This window comes from Scleropages formosus, chromosome 21 (assembly GCF_900964775.1).
Source record: "Scleropages formosus chromosome 21, fSclFor1.1, whole genome shotgun sequence".
NCBI classification, from domain to species: Eukaryota; Metazoa; Chordata; class Actinopteri; order Osteoglossiformes; family Osteoglossidae; genus Scleropages; species Scleropages formosus.
In genome coordinates, this window is record NC_041826.1 from 22110059 (window position 1) to 22126597 (window position 16539).

At 44.6% G+C, this 16539-nt stretch overlaps 1 protein-coding gene across 1 annotated transcript; it reads left to right on the forward strand.

Annotated features, from left to right (window-relative positions):
* Positions 1-1891: 1891 nt before the first annotated feature.
* On the forward strand, positions 1892-16505 carry stox1 (storkhead box 1). Its single transcript, XM_029247566.1, has 5 exons — positions 1892-2274; positions 12659-12811; positions 13238-15458; positions 16073-16220; positions 16310-16505. The coding sequence occupies exons 1-5, from the start codon at positions 1956-1958 to the stop codon at positions 16337-16339; spliced, it is 2871 nt and encodes a 956-aa protein (XP_029103399.1). The 5' UTR covers positions 1892-1955; the 3' UTR covers positions 16340-16505.
* The last annotated feature ends 34 nt before the right edge of the window (positions 16506-16539 follow it).

The following is a 16539-nucleotide window of genomic DNA, read 5'->3' on the forward strand; positions in this document are numbered from 1 at the left end:
TGAAGCGCATGGAAACAGCCACGAGCGCTTCCAGTTTTCAAAGGACTGCTTTGAACTGGGTACTTAAATGATTACATCGCGAAGCAACAAAGTTCATAGCAGAAAGTAATAAACACACACTTTATAACTGTTACCCGGCCACTAAAGCAAGTTAATTGTGACCTTGTGGATGTAAATCAAATGAGTGCGTATGCGTGTTTCCACTTGTCCGTTTGCGTCTGGGGGTTCTGTCCTGCTGGTGCCCACGAGGCCCAGGTGCGGCAAGCGCTGGCGAGAGCTACGCGCTACAGAGGCCGTCCCCACGAAGGGGTGTTCAGCGGTGCCGTTTAAACGCGACAGTTTTATCAGGATAAAAACACTGGGAGCACTGTTCGAAATCTACTATACATCCCAACACACAGTCCTTGATGACACTTTGATCTCACGGGAAAATGCTTCATTATCTTCCATAAAATATTTCCGGAGTAACATCCAAGCTGTGGGGAGCTGGGGGTCTTTTAAGAGGAGATTCTATGTGAGCGATATTGAGTGCAACCTACTAAACTACATTATTAGGAAAGTATTACAAATACTGTTGGCTCTTAAGGTTTTCCATATTCCGTTTAAAGATACTTCTGAATTTGGTGAAATTTGAAACCTGAAGACGAGCCTGTTCCTGCAAACACTGCCGCATCTTTTCATTCACCCATCCATTCATTCATTTTGAAGTGAAATTTAAAGAGCGTGTTTGACCTAAAATGACTCCTTGTAGGTGTTCTTTTCTTTAACCGGGATTGCGTTCATCATCAGCAAGTACTGCGTTTCACTGCTTGAAGTGGATAAAGTTGAATTACAAAGAAAGAACTAATCTCAAGGCGAAACAAAACGATGTTTAGAGACAAAAATACATTGGGTACTATTTCCTTCCCAGTGGATGGCACAGTCATATACATATTTCCATAACTCTCCTTACTGACAGCAATGGAAAGAGACAAGGGGGTAGAAAACACCGGAGCAACATGTTATTGTTTACACTCCTGCTGCCACAGGCTCCATCAAGGTACTTGCCGTGTTTAAGTACCGTAAGAATACCCTGCTATGAAAAAGGACAATAAACGGGGCAGCAGGAGGCGTAGTAGTTAGAGCTGCCGACTTTGGACTTTAAGGACGCAGGTTCGAAACCCACTCACACACACGCACATTTTCTGAACCGCTTGTCCTATTCGGGGTCGCGGGGAGCCAGAGCCTAACGTGGCAACACAGGGCGTAAGGCTGGAGGGGGAGAGGACACACCCAGGACGGGACGCCAGTCCGCCGCAAGGCACCCCAAGCGGGACTCGAACCCCAGATCCACCAGAAAGCAGGACCTGGTCCAACCCACTGCGCTGCCCCCCCCATCCCACTCTTACAACAGTAACCTTGATCAAGGTACTTGCTCTGTAAGTACAGGAACAATACCCTGCACTCAAAAGGATAATAAACGGGTCAGCAGGTGGCGTAGTGATTAGAGCAGTGATTAGATTTGGACTTGAAGGACGCAGGTTCGAAACCCACTCCTACAGCAGTAACCTTGATCAAGATACTTGCAGTCAGTGAACTGACACGGTAAAAATGACCCAGCTGTACAAAAAGGGTAGGGCGCTGAGGAGAGAAAGGCGTCAGCTGAGCCGGGCGGGTAAATCAGAGTAAACTAACTTAGCTGCAAGGGCGTCAGCTAAATCAAGATGAATTGTGGCGGGATCTGGTGGGGAAAGACGCCGAAGCGGAAGCGCGAGCGGGACCCCGGGAGCAGTAACTTCTCGCCTCCCCTCTCACGCTCCAGCGCTCTCGCCCCGTCCGCCGCTCCTCCGCCCGCCTCCTCGGCCACCGTCATCAGCCGTTACCTTGGCAGCGCAGCTAAAGCGCACGAGCGGTGACGCCGCGCGCCGCCCTCCGCCGCGAGCCCGAGCTTCCCGCCGCGGCCGAGCAGGGAGAGCATGTCGCGCGCGCTGCGCACCGTGCAGCTGTCCGCCGCGTCGCTCGCGCTCGTCCTCGCCAGGTCCGACGGGGACCTCGCCGCGCGCGGAGCCGAGACGACGAGCGGCCAGGACGTGTTCGAGGACTTTAAATCGCAAAACCTTCGTAGCTTCTGGAACAAGAGGCTCGTGAAGGCGGTGGCGGCCGTTTTCTTTCAAGGATGGATGGAGAACTTGGTTCTGCTCGTGCGCGGCGACGGCGGCCATCTGGAGGTGCTCAGGGAAGCGTGGATGCGCCGCGCGCTCCGCGCTCCCAGGGGGTTCGTCATCAGAGCCGTGGGTATGTATGTACACACACACACACACACTTATCCTTGCAGCCTGTGTTTGCCTTGTCTCGCCACCGTTAAACGGTAAAAGTGTCCGCAACTACTTTTCCCTTAATAACTTAAGTAACGTACTTAGACGGAGAATTTCCTTGACGAAATTGCTCAAGTCGCAAAACGTGTGAGGCACGGGGGAATGAGCGTATTAGGCGCTTGTGAATAATAATAATAATAATTATTATTATTATTATTATTATTATTATTATTATTATTATTATTATTATAAGAATAATAATTATTATTTATTATTATCTGTGAAGCGATGCAGTGTGGCCTGGAGAGAGTAGTGAAGAGTACCGGCGGAAGGGCTCGTGCCTTGTGGCGTTTTCGCACGAGAGCCCCAGAAGTGCCTCAGACTCGACAGCGCGCGCGCGCACACACACACACACACACACACACACACACACACACACACACACACAGAGAGACAGACAGACAGAGTTCACACACAGACCTTTAACGCCGCTAACTACTACGAACTGCTAATAGGTGACACACTGGTACAAAGTCGCGGTCGTCCCGAGGCGAAGGTAACAAGTCCTCGCGACGAGTCTTCGCGCATGCTTGCCCGCGCGCTGAGGCCGGGGGGGGGGGTAAGTTGACCTTCCTGGCGTCTCCCGTGCAACTTAATGGAGTGTGAGGAAACAGCGGCTCTTCCGGCTGCATCCCAGGCACTTCCTGCAGTTAATTCCTGATTTCATTCCCGCCCTGGTCTCAGTAGAGTGACTTGTGTAAGGAGGGTTTTTAATGGTGATGTAAATTTCTGGTGGATGTGTGGGTTTGGACATGGGTTTGGACATGGGTTCGACTCCAGCTCTCTGAGTTGAGTTTTGTGTTCTCGCTGTGGATTTCTTCCCAGAGACATGAGCCTTCAGGTGTATCAGTGACTCAATTTCCATTTGTGTGTGTGTGTGTGTGTGCGCGTGCGAGAGAGACTCTTTAGACACACTGGCATCCCTTCCAGGATTTGTTCTCACACACTGTGCTTCCTATGATAGACTGCCGACCCCAATGGACACGTGGATATTGATTATGGATGGATGGATAATATCCAAGGTAGATGTGCTATTAACATTATTATAACCACAGTAAGGTCAATATTAGGGATTCTGTGGGAAATCATTACTAAAATTACCTCTAAATCAACATAATTGAAGGATATGTAGTTCGTATTAATTTTCTATCAAATTGACAACTATAACATTTGTCTGAACATCTGCTCCCCAGTATCTACAAGACCTGATCATTTGTTACACCCCAACCAGACTGCTACGCTTCTCCACCTATGTCCACTTGATGGTCCCACTCACAAAAAGTCCAAAATTCAAAGCACAAAGGTTTTCAGTTCTGGCTCTGATGTGGTTGAATGACCTCCCCCTCTCATTCAGAACTGCTGAATCCCTCTGTTCACCTTAAGAAAGGTCTCAAAACTCAACTCTTTCAGACTCACTTCTCCCCTGATCTCTTAAGTGCATTTTAATGTGTAAATGTTTATGCTCAGTAACTTTGTGTTCCTAACTGTTGAATAATGGATAAACCTGCGGCTACTCATGTGATGTACATTGGTCGATATGGTGGAAAGTAGTGTACTTAAGAATCGCACGTCTGCATCTAAGTGTCTCTTCCTGCTAATGTAATGCACACGTTGCATTATCTATGAGATGTACGTCGCTTTGGAGAAAAGTGTCTGGTAAATGAATACATGTAAATGTAAACATTTGATCATTCAGCTGATGCTTTTCTCCCAGGCAACTTCTGTTGTGCTGCTTACAATGATTTACCCATTTATACAGCTGGGTAATTTTTAGTGGAGAAATTTAAGCTAAGTACCTTGCTCAAGGGTACTACAGCAGTTGGTGAGAATCAAACCTGTGTCTTTTAGATCTAAACACAGCTGCTGTAACCCCTATTCTGCCTGCTACATAAAAAAAAAAAGAAAAAAAAGTACTTACTGCATTGGAAGTATAATCATCTGTCTGTGCATGAGTAAATTAATTCTGAAATATGGAGGTGTATTCAGCAGCCTTACAGTTACTGTGACACACTTATCCTGTTAACTGTGATGGAACCAGTATTTTACTCCACTGCTCCATAGATGTTTTTCTGCAACATCCCCCAGTGCTGTGTTACAGCTTGTGGTGCTAAGTTACCAGGTGGTCCTGTGTGTTATTCTAAGGTTCCTCACTGACCTCAGGTCAGTTTTGCAATTTGGTGCAGCTGGTGAGTGCAAACAGCAGGAATTTGTGGGGGAGACCACTCAGTTGAGGGTGTGCATATGGAAGTACCTTCCCCCATTTTACCATGACTCCTGTGATGCTTGGAGATGGGCTCACCTTTCATTACATAGTTTACTTATACTGTGATGGATTGGTATCCCATCCAGGGTCTACCCCCCCCAACCCTCCTAGTGATTCTGGAATAGGCTCTGGACTGCCGTGACCCAGATGAAGACAAGCTGTTAACAAATGTGAGTGAGTGACAGCAAGTGAGTTTACTTAAAGCACCAAATTGCTTGGCGTTGTTAACACCAACATGGGTTCATCCAATTTTATATGAATTGCTGCCCTATTTATTATTCATCTCTTAAATACATTTACATTTATTAATTTTTGCAGATGCTTTTCTCCAAAGCAACGTACATATCATAGAAAACACAATGTGTGCATTACATTAGCAGAAAGATGCAGGCATGTGATTCTAAAGTACAGTTAGTTATTACTCTCAAAGGTGACAAAGATAGATCAGCATTGGTAACCTATTAAACCTACTAGTAAGAATTTGTCTGAAATTCATTTTCTGTTCTTCCTGGAAAAATGGACAAATCTTGCAGGATATTGAAATTTAAAATGATGGGCAGCCTCAGAGCAAGATTTCATCAGTATTAAAGAAGTTCAACATCCATAAATGGTAACTTTTTAAAGGGGTGAAATTTAAGGAGAAGAACATTGTTTGTGTTACAGTGTCCGTTTATTGCTAAAAACGCTTTGAGTAACTCCATGCCACACAGCTGATAAATGTGCCTTATTGTCATGTGTGCACACACAAGTACATTCTACGCAAATTGAATATTCAGCATCTTAGTAATGTAAGATTAATATAAACCCAGGAATGACCCACTTGGGACCATGATGTGACACTAAAGGCTGTCTCATGCGAGATATTGACATTGCATTTATTGGGGAATTTGACTTCTTTAACCACGTGATGTTTTGTGTCAGTAAAGTATTTATAGCATCCTGGCTCATATGTGGTTCAGGGGAATACAGTAGCTGCCCATTGACACCTCACTGTGACATTTATCTGGTTGAGATTGTGTATTCTTAAGTGTGAGAATCAGAATTACAGTGTGACAGTTTGCCTTTATTGTATAGGTTTATGCCAGTAAGTTGGCATGGTTACCGAAAGGTAGTAAATGTGGGTTTTTACTGCAGCTGGAAAGTGGCCAGGTGCAGAATTCTTTGGCGGTTTCAGGTGACACACAGCAGCTGTCACCAGCTTCGTGCCTTCACCTAAGATTTGACGTAAAATGTCTCAAACTCATGAACCACTTTAGTGAACGTGTTATTTTCACTTCTGAAACTTAACTTGCAGTAAAATAACGCATGGTATCTCGAAGTTATAGAATTTCTTTATTTGAAAAGCAAGTAAGCTGCACAGTAACTTAAAGAGCACACATTTCCTAAGTGGCCTATTTCTAATACATGATTTCTGTTATTTAAATTAATACTACCTTTTAGTTTTGTGTTCTCATGAACCTTTTTATCCTGTTTAGCTTATAGATTGTAATCAAAAGCAAATTTGGCTTTTCTGTATACAGATACATGTGTGAAGTTGTTCTTTTACATTTATTCAGTTAGCTGATGCTTTTCTCCAAAGCAACTTACAGTATAAAGGTTACAATTATTTATCCAGCCAGATAATTTTACTGGAGCAATTTGAGGGTAAGTACCTTGCTCAAGGCTACTTACTGTAGCTGGAGGTGGGAATCAAACCTGTGACCGGTGGAGCCAAAGGCAGTAGTTCTAACCACTACGCCACCAGCTGTCCCAGCTATTTATGCTGAAGTGCTTCATTGTGTTAGTGTCTTCAAAATGTTGCTTTTGACTGCTTGTGAAAAGGAAGCTTCCCATGTGGACGTGCTTGGAGAAGAACTTCTGTAACAAACTTCAGTGAATAAATGAAGAGGTGCATAACAGCAGGATTTCTGTTTTGCTGCATTTGTTAAACTAGATTAGTCAGTTATGTATTTTCCTACAGGGGGTGTGGTGGTGCAATGGGTTTGACTGGGTCCTGCTCTCTGGTACGTCTGGGGTTCGAGTCCCGCTTGGGTTCCTTGCGACGGACTGGCGTCCCGTCCTGGGTGTGTCCCCTACACCCCGCACCCTGTGCTGCCGGGTTAGGCTCCAGCTCCCCACGACCCTGCATGGGACAAGCGGTTTCAGACGTGTGTGTGTGTGTGTGTGTGTGTGTGTGTGTGTGTGTGTATTTTACTACATTTTTGTGTTGTGTTTCTCAACACCAGCTTATTACACTGCAGTGCAGGTGGCATCAGTTTCAAACTGTCGTGACAAGGGTGTAATATATTTTCACTGGTTTAATGTCTGTATTGTGGATTGAGTTTATTTATTGAGTTTATTCATTTGAGTTTATAGGTATGACCATTTGGAATTTGATTGCTTTTTGCCTTTGAGTACCATGTCATTGCCTTGGATGCATAGACCTGCTGTGATGGAAAACAAATTTTAGAGAAATCAGACAAAGTTCAGTTGTATTGAGTTGTACAAACAGCATTACAAAACCATATCTGTCCTATGACAAAATGCAAGCAAATTAATTTATTTGATTGACTGAACCAACATCAGCCTTCTGCTAAGAAAAATAAAGGAAGGCACAAGCATGAAGAAATATGCAGAATGAATGAAACCTACATGCAGGGCAGGAGATAGAATTGGATCATCAGCAACATGAAGTACTTATTTGGCCAGGAAATTTGTTTCTCCATTGGTGTGCTGGTCTTCTGAAGATGCTTTGAACAAAGGTGCAAACATAAACAGAAAAGTAGAGCAATAGTAGTAATGATGATGATGATGATGGAGTCAGAGAGACCCAAAGAAGAACAAAGGCTTGTTTTTGTCTGGTTTAATGATCAGAGTTCAGGTCCCTCCTTCACACAACTGCCATTTACAGTTTGCAGTCGAATAGCTCTGCTTAAAAAATGATGCCAGAGATAAGGTCAAAGATGCAGATGTGAAGAACCCATTAAAGTGTAAATTACCCAGTAAAGGTGTCACAGTGGGAACAGTTCAGTTTTCACACAACAATTCCTTACAAGTGATGTCATTTCTGGGAGCCTCAGATGCAGTGCAGAGCACAGTGTAGTATAAATGGTGCCCGAGGTGTCGCACCCTACCATGTGTAGATCTCCATAGGGGCATAATACCTTGTTAGGTATTTGCAACAGTGCTTAGTGGAATTCTACACAAATACCAGAGGTTTGACTGAGGCTTGCTTCAACACTGGGACACATCCAACTTCCTTGTTAGGCTTATGGATTTGGCCTGTGCCTGCTCTCTGGTGGGTCTGGGGTTCGAGTCCTGCTGGGAGTGCCTTGCGACGCACTGGTGTCCCATCCTGGGTATGTCCCCTCCTCCTCCTCCAGCCTTATGCCCTGTGTTGCCAGGTTAGGCTCCGGCTTGCCACAACCCCATTTGGGACAAGTGACATGAAATAAAATAAAACATCAGAATTTTATTATTCGTGTTAATGTGAGAGTTAGCAGTTCTTTCAACACCTCTCTTTCTTGAAGGGAGAAAAATGCATGAACACTTTAGTAGAACTAATAGAACTGTTTCCAAAGCTGTTTATTTGTTAAAGTAAGATGAAACAAGAGTGTTTGGGCGATCCCATTTCAGCCACAATATGTCATGACCCTTCTTGCCATTTGCTTAGGGGCTTGGCCTTTTTTGCTCACCTGAAGATGAGACCAGCTGCATACCCTCTAGGTCCGGGTGAGGGGCAGGTGATGGTGGCGGATCAAGGTTTGTGTCCATGAGCAGGAATGAATGAGACCACGCAGTTACCATGCAGTTACCGTGCTCCACAGTTGCAGCAGGAGAGCAGTGCCAGGTTTATGTAGGAGTGAGAGGACCAGGCTTGGCCTGGTGCTCTGGGTTCTGCAGAATTTTATGTCGGCACGGTGCTAGGACATCCCCAGCAAACTCACTGCGGTGTCGCTCGGTGAACCACCCAGCTGGCTGGCATGGAAGGCATGGAAAAAAAATGACTAGGTTGCGGGTTACTACTGCCGCAACAGGACGGGAGTAAACATATGGCACATAAACAAAAGAGAAACAAACGCTTCCCATTTGCTCGGTCCGTACGAGGCACATGGGTAGGAGCCTTATCTCCTTATATTTGTTTAAAAGTTCTTTGTGTCACAGTGAATTTGAATATCATTGCTTTTCATTCATAGACAAAGTGATAATATTGCTTTTCTGCATTTTTCCAGATCTTTGTGATCAGAATTTGATCTTCTCATGTCCGCTGTGCTTTAAAACAATATGGTCACACAGCATTGCTTATATTTCATTTTAGAGCAATCTGTTATGTATAAATAATAAATACAGTTTATGCACAACGAGCAGGGCAGACTCTTGTGCTGTAATTATGGACATTGGTGTTCCATGTCTATTATTCAGTGAAATTGTGCAATTCTTTAGAAATAAAAAGAGCCTAATATTTTTGAGGTGTTTACAGACTTGGTCTGCTTTGTTTTTGTGCTTTTTTTACTAGTTAACCAAAGAGGAGACTGTTCGCCTTTTTACACACAGCAATAATGGGATTGTTAAATTGTATGTTAGAATGAAAGCACTGAGCTCTACTTCTCTCTCTCATAAGTATTATAATAACACTACATTTCATACAAAGTAGTTGCATACCATGACATGTTGGATCCAACTCAGTAAAGGCAGATATGCTTCATTAGGCTTTCGTTCCTTGTGTTGGAGAGTCACTAGAATGGCCAGTGGGGATTCTGAGAGCCGTATCCGTGCGAAAACACACACCTCTGAGGGATTTGCAGTGGTAATTGATGTGAGCCTGTTGGTGTCACAGACCAGGAGGAGGCAGCTGAAGCCTAAATCCAAGCAGTGTGATTTCAATAAGCTGACCTTGTTTTTCTTCCCTGTCCTCTAAATAAGTCAAAATTCTCATGCAATTATAGGATTCCAGAGCTGAACTGCAGCTTTGTGCTTTAAATAACAATGTTTTTAAAGTATCAGACGTAATTTCAGTTTGTTACAAGCTGTCACTGGTGAAGAAATGCCACCACAACCATGTTAGTGTGCAGACCCTCTGTGTGAATACTCTATAAAAAGTCCTCTCTTGCGCAAAACACCTGAAAAAGCTAAGAGTTGTAAGTTGAATTAGCTGGTTATACATCACTGTTTATATATATACCAGTGTAAAAACAGACTGAGCTTACAGTCCAATTGAATTACTGCTCTTTGTCTCGCTAATCAAGGCAAATCGGTGACGCGGGACCACAGTAGGAAGGGTGTAGCCTGAGTGACATTTTTACTGGAGCCCTGTGATGCACGAATCTCTAGATAACTTTTATACGCTAAGTATAGAACACGATGTCTCCATCAAAAGGGAGCAGATACAACTGGCAAGGATGCAGGATTTTACTCGAGGATGTGGTAAAATACTATGTAATTATGAAAATGGTTACATGTGTTATGGGCGAAAGAATTTTCTTTCACCGGAAGGCAATACACTGTATTTACAGGGAGATGAAGTCCTTCAGTTTGTGAGGATGTAGGCAGGATGCCTGTGATTCTGTCGTATGGCAGTAGCCGTTACAGTTGCTTGTCAAATCATTATTTGAAGACGTTAAATAATTTCAGATAAATGGCAAATGGGAGAAATTGGTTGCTTTAGTGTCGTCTGCTACAGTATTGTCTTGGAAATGTTGCAGAGGTCCTAACCTCAGCAAGTAGTTGATTTTTAAATTTAAAAAAAAAAAAAGTTTAAAAAGTGAACTGTCCACAAGTTCTTGTTAAAGACACCAAATATCAAAGGGGAGAGAAAAGATCACGTTTCTAAATATCCAGGGATTTTAGGTTGCAGAAAAGAGAAGGAATGTCCAAAGGATGAAGGGATAACTAAATTTGTCTCCAGCTACAGTGGTTTCTCATAAGCAAAAAACCCACTTCACAAACAAAACAAAAAAAAGAAAATTTAATTAGTTAAATATTAAACCTAGCACAGGCTAATGGCTCAAAGTTAATAATAAGTGTGAAAACACCAGCAGGCCATGCAAAGTGCTGGAGTGTTGTGCACCAGTGCTATATGTGTTTGTACCACAGTCCTATAGAATTTTCTCTCCTTTTCGTAAAATTTTTTATGAATACTGCTAGGTCACCTGCGGCATGCTACTTCCAGAACACTGCATGGAAAACTCCAATTGCAGAAATCCAGGACAGGACCGTGTCACCGTGACACTGCCCCCCCCGTACGCCGCCGCCTGCCACCGAGTCCTCGCCCCTTCTTACAGCATAACGTGCAGTTGCCATGGAAGCCTGTGGCCACTCAAGCTGAATACAACAAAGGCCTTAATGTCCCCTGTACAGCTTCAAGTTTCAAGCGAACACACAGACATCCCCTGGAGAGTGAGGCCACACCCACTCTTCCCAAATCGCAGCCCAAATGTGGAAGCCATTCAGACCTGGTCCCACCTGTTGCTCAGCCTCCTTTGCTCTCCTTTTCACAAAGAAATTCTCCTTTTGAAGCAAATAAGCTCCCATTCTCGGCACACAAAGGTCCAGTTATGACAGTGAAATTATAAGTGGGGGTATCATTTCAGAACCTTTTTAATGCAAGTATACATGGTATTATTTGCACAATACAGGGACTCGAGAGAAAGAAGGTGGAACTGAAGGTGACAGGTCATCTGGTCAACTCCACACACACACCCAAGTTCAGTACCGTTGGTGCCGTGTTTATTTTATTATAAGCTCCACTAAAGGTTAATGCCCATGCTGAAAATGACAAGGAAGACCCTTTTTTTGTTTATCCATTTCAGTTTCACTGTTTTCTCTGGGCTGGCTCACAGTTTACATTGAAAGGATGGTGTTTTGCTGCCAGGAACCTAATTTGTGAAGCAGTTCAGCCAAGTTTTTCCTCTTTACTTCCCTCAAAAGTATGAGGACAATGAGAGGAATTGGGCAGGAAATCCTTGGGAAACCAGAGTGGCGGCTTCAACCTTGTACTGCCCCAGAGACTGGCACACCATCCAGCCCCCCATTGCACGCACACACACACTCTCAACACACAGGCAAAGAGCACCCCCCCCCCCCCCCCCCCCAACTGAAAAGAATGCTGCCTTTATGTGGCAGGCTGGCTTCCAGAGTCTTGTAAACAGACATTGCTTCGGCTCACTTGCAGTGCCATTCATGGTACAACTCTCTTCTCCTACAGTGTTTTACTGCAATATTTGGAGTTTCCTAAACAAAGAAAGCACAAGATGTAAGAAAGTTATCTTTGCTATGGAAGCTGCGCTTTATTGCTACTCTTACAGCATCTTTAGAGAAGAACCAATTCAGGCTTCGAAGTGTAAACCTTTCAGCCGCCTCTCCATCCTGTCAACTTCCCGCCTGATGATCTCCTTGCCCTAATATTGCGGCAGGAGTGCCATGGGAGCGGTGTTTCCCTGTGTCAACCCAGCTCCTCAGGACAAGGTTAACTGGTGAATAAGTGCTTGTTTTGCCTACCCCAGTGGGCTTGTTTTCTTTCCGTGACCTGAAGGTACCACAAGTTTGTGGAATATGGCCACTGTCAGTATAATCAGAGTAACTAGGGGTGAGCTGGTGTGTGAGTAAGCAAATGCTCTTCTGCTAAGAGTTCTGGACTGATCATACATACTGATCCTGTTTAATTTGATCCACAAACTGGAGCAGAACTGAATAAATCGGCATTAAATCTCCTTTGGTTTAGAACAACTCCGAATATACATCTCGTAATGATTATTGAAGCAATGACTGCTATATTATATATTTTAAGGGAAAAGCAGCATCTTTATTGATCTTTTCACTCTTGCACGTATTCCTTGAATACCCTAGATTAATTTTAACCCAATTAAGGCCTCGTGTTATGCATTCAGTTTCAGTCTATCATTATGTAAATCGATCCAAGTGCATGTGTGCTAATTTTTGTTCCAGCTGAGGTTATTTTACTCCTGTTTATGCAACACAAGTGGAGTAAAAGTGTGGTACTACGGCACTTCCTGTGACACGTCTCCCCACCATTTTGAGGACACCTTGCTGTGTATTTTTTCAGGTGACCTCACCCCAATGCAGATGAGTCCCATCCCACAGTCTCAGTTCATACCCCTCTCAGAGGTACTGTGTTCAGTGATATCTGACATGAACGCAGCTCATGTTACCGTCAATCAGGAAGCACTAATCAACCACATGGCCAAGGCTCACCCAGGTATGCCTGCACTCACCTGAGAGCATTCTCCTTCCTAGTTGCCCTGATTCAGCAGGTAGAAGTTCAGGTTTTCACTTATACTTCAGAACGCATAACCACTTTCAAATTAGTGTACCTTGGCATGCACTAACATAAATAATAGCATCATTTAGAGTTTAATCCTAATGAAATTTAACAAAGGAAAATGGCACAGTTGTAGCTGTACAAAATGAGATGTATTTGTAAAATTAATTTTAAAAAATTGGAAAATTCTGCATGTTTACCTTTTTTTTTTTTAAACCAGATTATGTGTATTCTTAATTTTGATACACTGAAATCACAGATATTCTTGACATTTGAAATTAATACTTAACGGAGGCTTCATGTGTTTGCCGGCATTACAATCAGCTGTTTCCTAACCACATTTCTAAAATTCCTGTTATCCAGGAATAACCATTCCCACCCAGGACATTCTGTACACCACACTGGGCTCCCTAATAAAGGAAAGGAAAATTTACCACACTGGTGAGGGATACTTTGTTGTTACCCCTCAAACGTACTTCATCACCAACAGTGTGGCCAAGGACAAGTATCGATGGCCAACGGCTGAGGACGATCCCCTGTCACCCCCTCCCATTACCTATCTAGTGAGCAACGAGAGCTGCATGGACACCACCACTGAAGCACTGGCCATTGCCCACTGCAGGTCCTGCAGCTGCTTTGCTCCTCGCCCAACCCCATCTGTTCAGGGCCATCAGTCCATCAGTGAATGCACTGGCCGGAGCTTGAAGTGGCCCTGTGACACCAAGCCCTCTGTCCAGCACCAGTCTACCTCTACAGCTGTTGACTACCAGCCAAGTGAGATAAGCAAGTCTACCACCAGTCGCAAGGAAAAGGACAAGCCTGGTCGCAAATTCACCCTCAGTCTTTTCCGTCGGAATGGAGGGAAGAAGGAGAAGCCCAAGAAAGAATATGCAACCTTCTCTGGACAGTTTCCTCCTGAGGAATGGCCTGTACGAGATGAGGACAACCTTAACAACCTACCCAGAGATCTGGAGCATGCTATCATCAAGCGCATTAACCCTGAGCTAACAGTGGACAACCTGGTACGGCACACTGTGATGATGAAGAAACTGGAGGAGCGAGGAGCAGACAGGGGTGTGGACAAAGGAATGTCTACAGAGATCGTAGAGTACAAGCAGCGGCATCATTCCAAAGTCAGTAAGAGGTCAGCCTCCAAACCCACTCGCAGCAAGAGAAGAGGACATCCTTCTAGAGACAACCCAAGAATTAAGAGCGGTGCTATACAATGTTCTGTTGACCCTGAGGCAGACAACCTTACACACTCCTGTCTTAGGCATGATGCAGTTGTTGATGACCGTTATTCTGAAGCCTGTGCTACTAAAGGTTCCAAAGATATATACAAGAAAAGGATTGATAATCCATTCCATGGGCGGATAGCAAGAGACGGTGTGCTGAGGTCAAGCCACAGAGGTCATAAAAAGAAAGAGGGCACGGGGCAAGTTTCAGACCAGCGACAATATGTGGGCCATAGGTCAAAGTCCTGGGATCCCTGTCGGGAAAAAGCAGTTGTCAAGGAGACAGGGAGATCGTTGACTGTTGGACAGGGATCATGTGAAGGCCTCGATGAGAGAGAACTCAACTTCAACTCGAGCCTGAATGGTAAAAACCTGAAAGGCTGCTTGGGGGACAGTCGTGGATATCCTGATAGTAGCACGCTAAGAATAGAAGACAAAGTCAAACACCTGAAAGAAGAGAAAGCTAGGAGTAAGACCTTCTGTAAGGAGAGAACAGAAGATGGAAATGAGATGACCCAGGTGGATGTACCAGACAACAGGATTATAGTAGGCCAGACAAGTGAGGTGGAATCATCTGTGTCTCGCATTAGCAACAACTATGATGGCCCCACGGTCTCTCTGTCTTTGCCCAGAGTCGATGTACAGCGTAGACTCTCCGTCCAACAACTGGACTCTTCAGTGGAGGACTCTCATAGGCCAGACAATCTGTCCACACGCACAACTGAGAGCAGCTTCCAGCTACCGGAGCACGGCTTATGGGAGAGTGACGGTTTCGCCGATGACCACACGTTCTACCAAAGGCCAGTGGAAGATGATGCCTGCAGCTCTCTCTGCCTCCATGAGGACTCCATGACCGACTGCAGTGTTGTCTTTCAGCCTGGTGTTGCCAAATGCCAAACATCTCGCTCTGTCACGGGCGATTGGGATAACGTTTCAGCAGATGGGAACTCGGGTGGTGGACAGCAGGAGTCTGTGCTGGTGATGAAACAGGAAAGTTCCACGTGGCACCAATCCAGTGTTGTTGATGTTAGTCTGTTGACGCAGTCACAGGGTGAAAGTGGTGTCGCGCAGGTGCCACACCTGCTGAGCAGCGAACCACTTGCTTCTAACCCGAGTCAGGCGGGCCGAGCGGATTCAGCAAGAGAGGGGCTGCACGTGGCTTCTGGGACAGACAGCTGTACGCTCACCAGCTGGGTTCGCAGCCAGGGTGTGGAAGAGAGCCTCCGAGGGCTGCCTGAAGAGCTGAGTGGAGGGCACAAGCCTAGCCAGGAGGTCCCTGGGGCAGCTGGCACTAGAGAAACAGTGGAGAACCACAGCAGCACAGGGGACAGTGGGATTGACTCCCCCAGGTAAGCAGGACGCAGTGCGTTCCCCAGCTTCTTAAGCCAAAATGCACTGAGAATGAATTCTTACAGTCAAAATGTCATCTCATCACTTTCATACAGAACCTTCAGTGTACAGTAAAACCCTGATTTACTGCGAATTCGGATATAACGTGATGGGCATTGGACCCTTTTTGGCTCTTTCCGGAATGTGAGAAACTACAGTGAAAAGTTCAAAAGTTGGAAAAGTTTACAAACTTAGCAAACTGTCTTACAGCACAAATGGCTTAGAAATGCTGGAATACCTGTAACAACCGCCATTAATTTGCAGAATTCTTTAATGCAAAAATAATATACTAGCTAGAAAGTAAAGGTGCAAAAAAACATGGGTCAAATAGGGGTGATTTAGGATGTTTGGTCAACATTTGGTCAGCTTGAACGTTGATTTTCTTGAACCCCAATTCAGCGCGACACCGCTTTTTCCGCGATAACATTTTATGGACCCTAATCGCATTATAACAGTGTTTTACTGTATTAGTTTATAAATGAGCTAAAGGTTTAAACGTGTTCTTGAGATGGCAAAACAAGTACATAAACCAGCGGTCATAACTTCCACTGGTTATTGTCATTTCTCCCTGTAGGACTCAGGCCAGTCTGATGTCCAGTGGCTCAGAGGTTTTAGTGGGCCTCAGACGACGGCATTTCCTTCAGAACCTTAAGCAGCTCCACCCCCAGGGCGGCGTGTTGCACCCTCAGGGTTCGCTCCTACGGCTCACACCAGTTATGAACGTATGACCGTAGCCGGACTTGTCGGAACATTCACTTTGTTTTAGGAATACGTGTAAAGTACCCACTGGCTTTGCACCCTGTGTTTCCAGGATAGACTCCAGACCACCATGACGACTTGAACGAGCAGTCAATGATCATTAGTGAGTACATGTGAACTCTGTGACTGCAAAGTCCCTGCAACATTGTCTGAAAGCATGTATATATTTACTGTGTACACCACTTACATATGTAATTATGGTATTTTGTTTGTTGCCATCACTTTTGTACATTAGAAAAGCAAACCTTTTATGATACTCAATTCTTTGACTATATTCTATTG